An 823-nucleotide genomic window follows, 5' to 3' on the forward strand; every position below is an offset into this window, starting at 1 on the left:
CCTGCTGCCCACACCACTCCTGGGACAAGCCAGGATGCTGTTGGCCCTCTTGGCCACCTGGGCACCCTGCTGGCTCAACCAGCATCCCCAGGTCTTTTTCCACCATGCAGCTTTTCCAGCCACTCTTCCACCCTTCCCCTCCCACTCCTGCCCTGAGCTCCCTTACCGGATGTTCTGATCGCATCCAGCGCCTTCATTCTGTACAGGTAGTTATAGCAGCCTGGCAAAGAGAAAACCCAAACTGAAAGCTCTGCAAAACTTGGCAGCGGGAGGGAGGTGGGGAAAGCTGATAGGAGTGCAGTGCAGAGACAACGTCTCGTCTCAGCTCGCCAAATTGTGACATTGCGATGGGACAGCCACCAAGAGACCAGCAACGCAACTCGGTCCCAGGGGAACGATCTGTTGTAGTGGGACAAGCACCGGACGGTGTCTCTGGTGGCCTCTGACTGACACACAGTGAGAGGAGGTAGAGGAGGTACACAGAATCACAGAATCACAGAATCGTAAGGGCTGTCGTCCTCAGCTAACAGCCGGGGCTCGTACTTTATGTCTTGTACCCTCGACAGTCGAATGTCGATTTCTTCCTTTAAATCCTGCACAGTGTGAAAAAAAAAAACCACCAAACATTTACAGAGCACTTGCTTTGTTTGTGGGATCACAAGGATGATCACAGTCACGTCATAGAATCATAGAATTGCTTTGGTTGGAAAAGCCCTTTAAGATGATCAAGTCCAACCGTTAACCTACCCCTGCCATCCCACCACTAAACCCTGGCCCTCAGCACCTCATCTCTCCTTCTTTTAAATACCTCCAGGGATGGGGG

General features: G+C 52.4%; 1 protein-coding gene across 1 annotated transcript in view; it reads right to left on the reverse strand.

The window, feature by feature from the left end:
* CUNH1orf43 (chromosome unknown C1orf43 homolog) overlaps nt 1-476 on the reverse strand; it is a gene marked incomplete at its 5' end in the record, with an annotated part of 2136 nt that extends 1660 nt beyond the window's left edge. The window contains one exon of the mRNA XM_035890822.1: nt 167-476. Coding sequence (XP_035746715.1) covers nt 167-476 — 310 coding nt within the window. The remainder of the gene's footprint in view (nt 1-166) is intronic.
* Between the last annotated feature and the right edge of the window lie 347 nt (nt 477-823).

Source organism: Egretta garzetta, unplaced genomic scaffold (genome assembly GCF_000687185.1).
Source record: "Egretta garzetta isolate BGI_Z169 unplaced genomic scaffold, ASM68718v1 scaffold1063, whole genome shotgun sequence".
In the NCBI taxonomy this organism is placed as follows: Eukaryota; Metazoa; Chordata; class Aves; order Pelecaniformes; family Ardeidae; genus Egretta; species Egretta garzetta.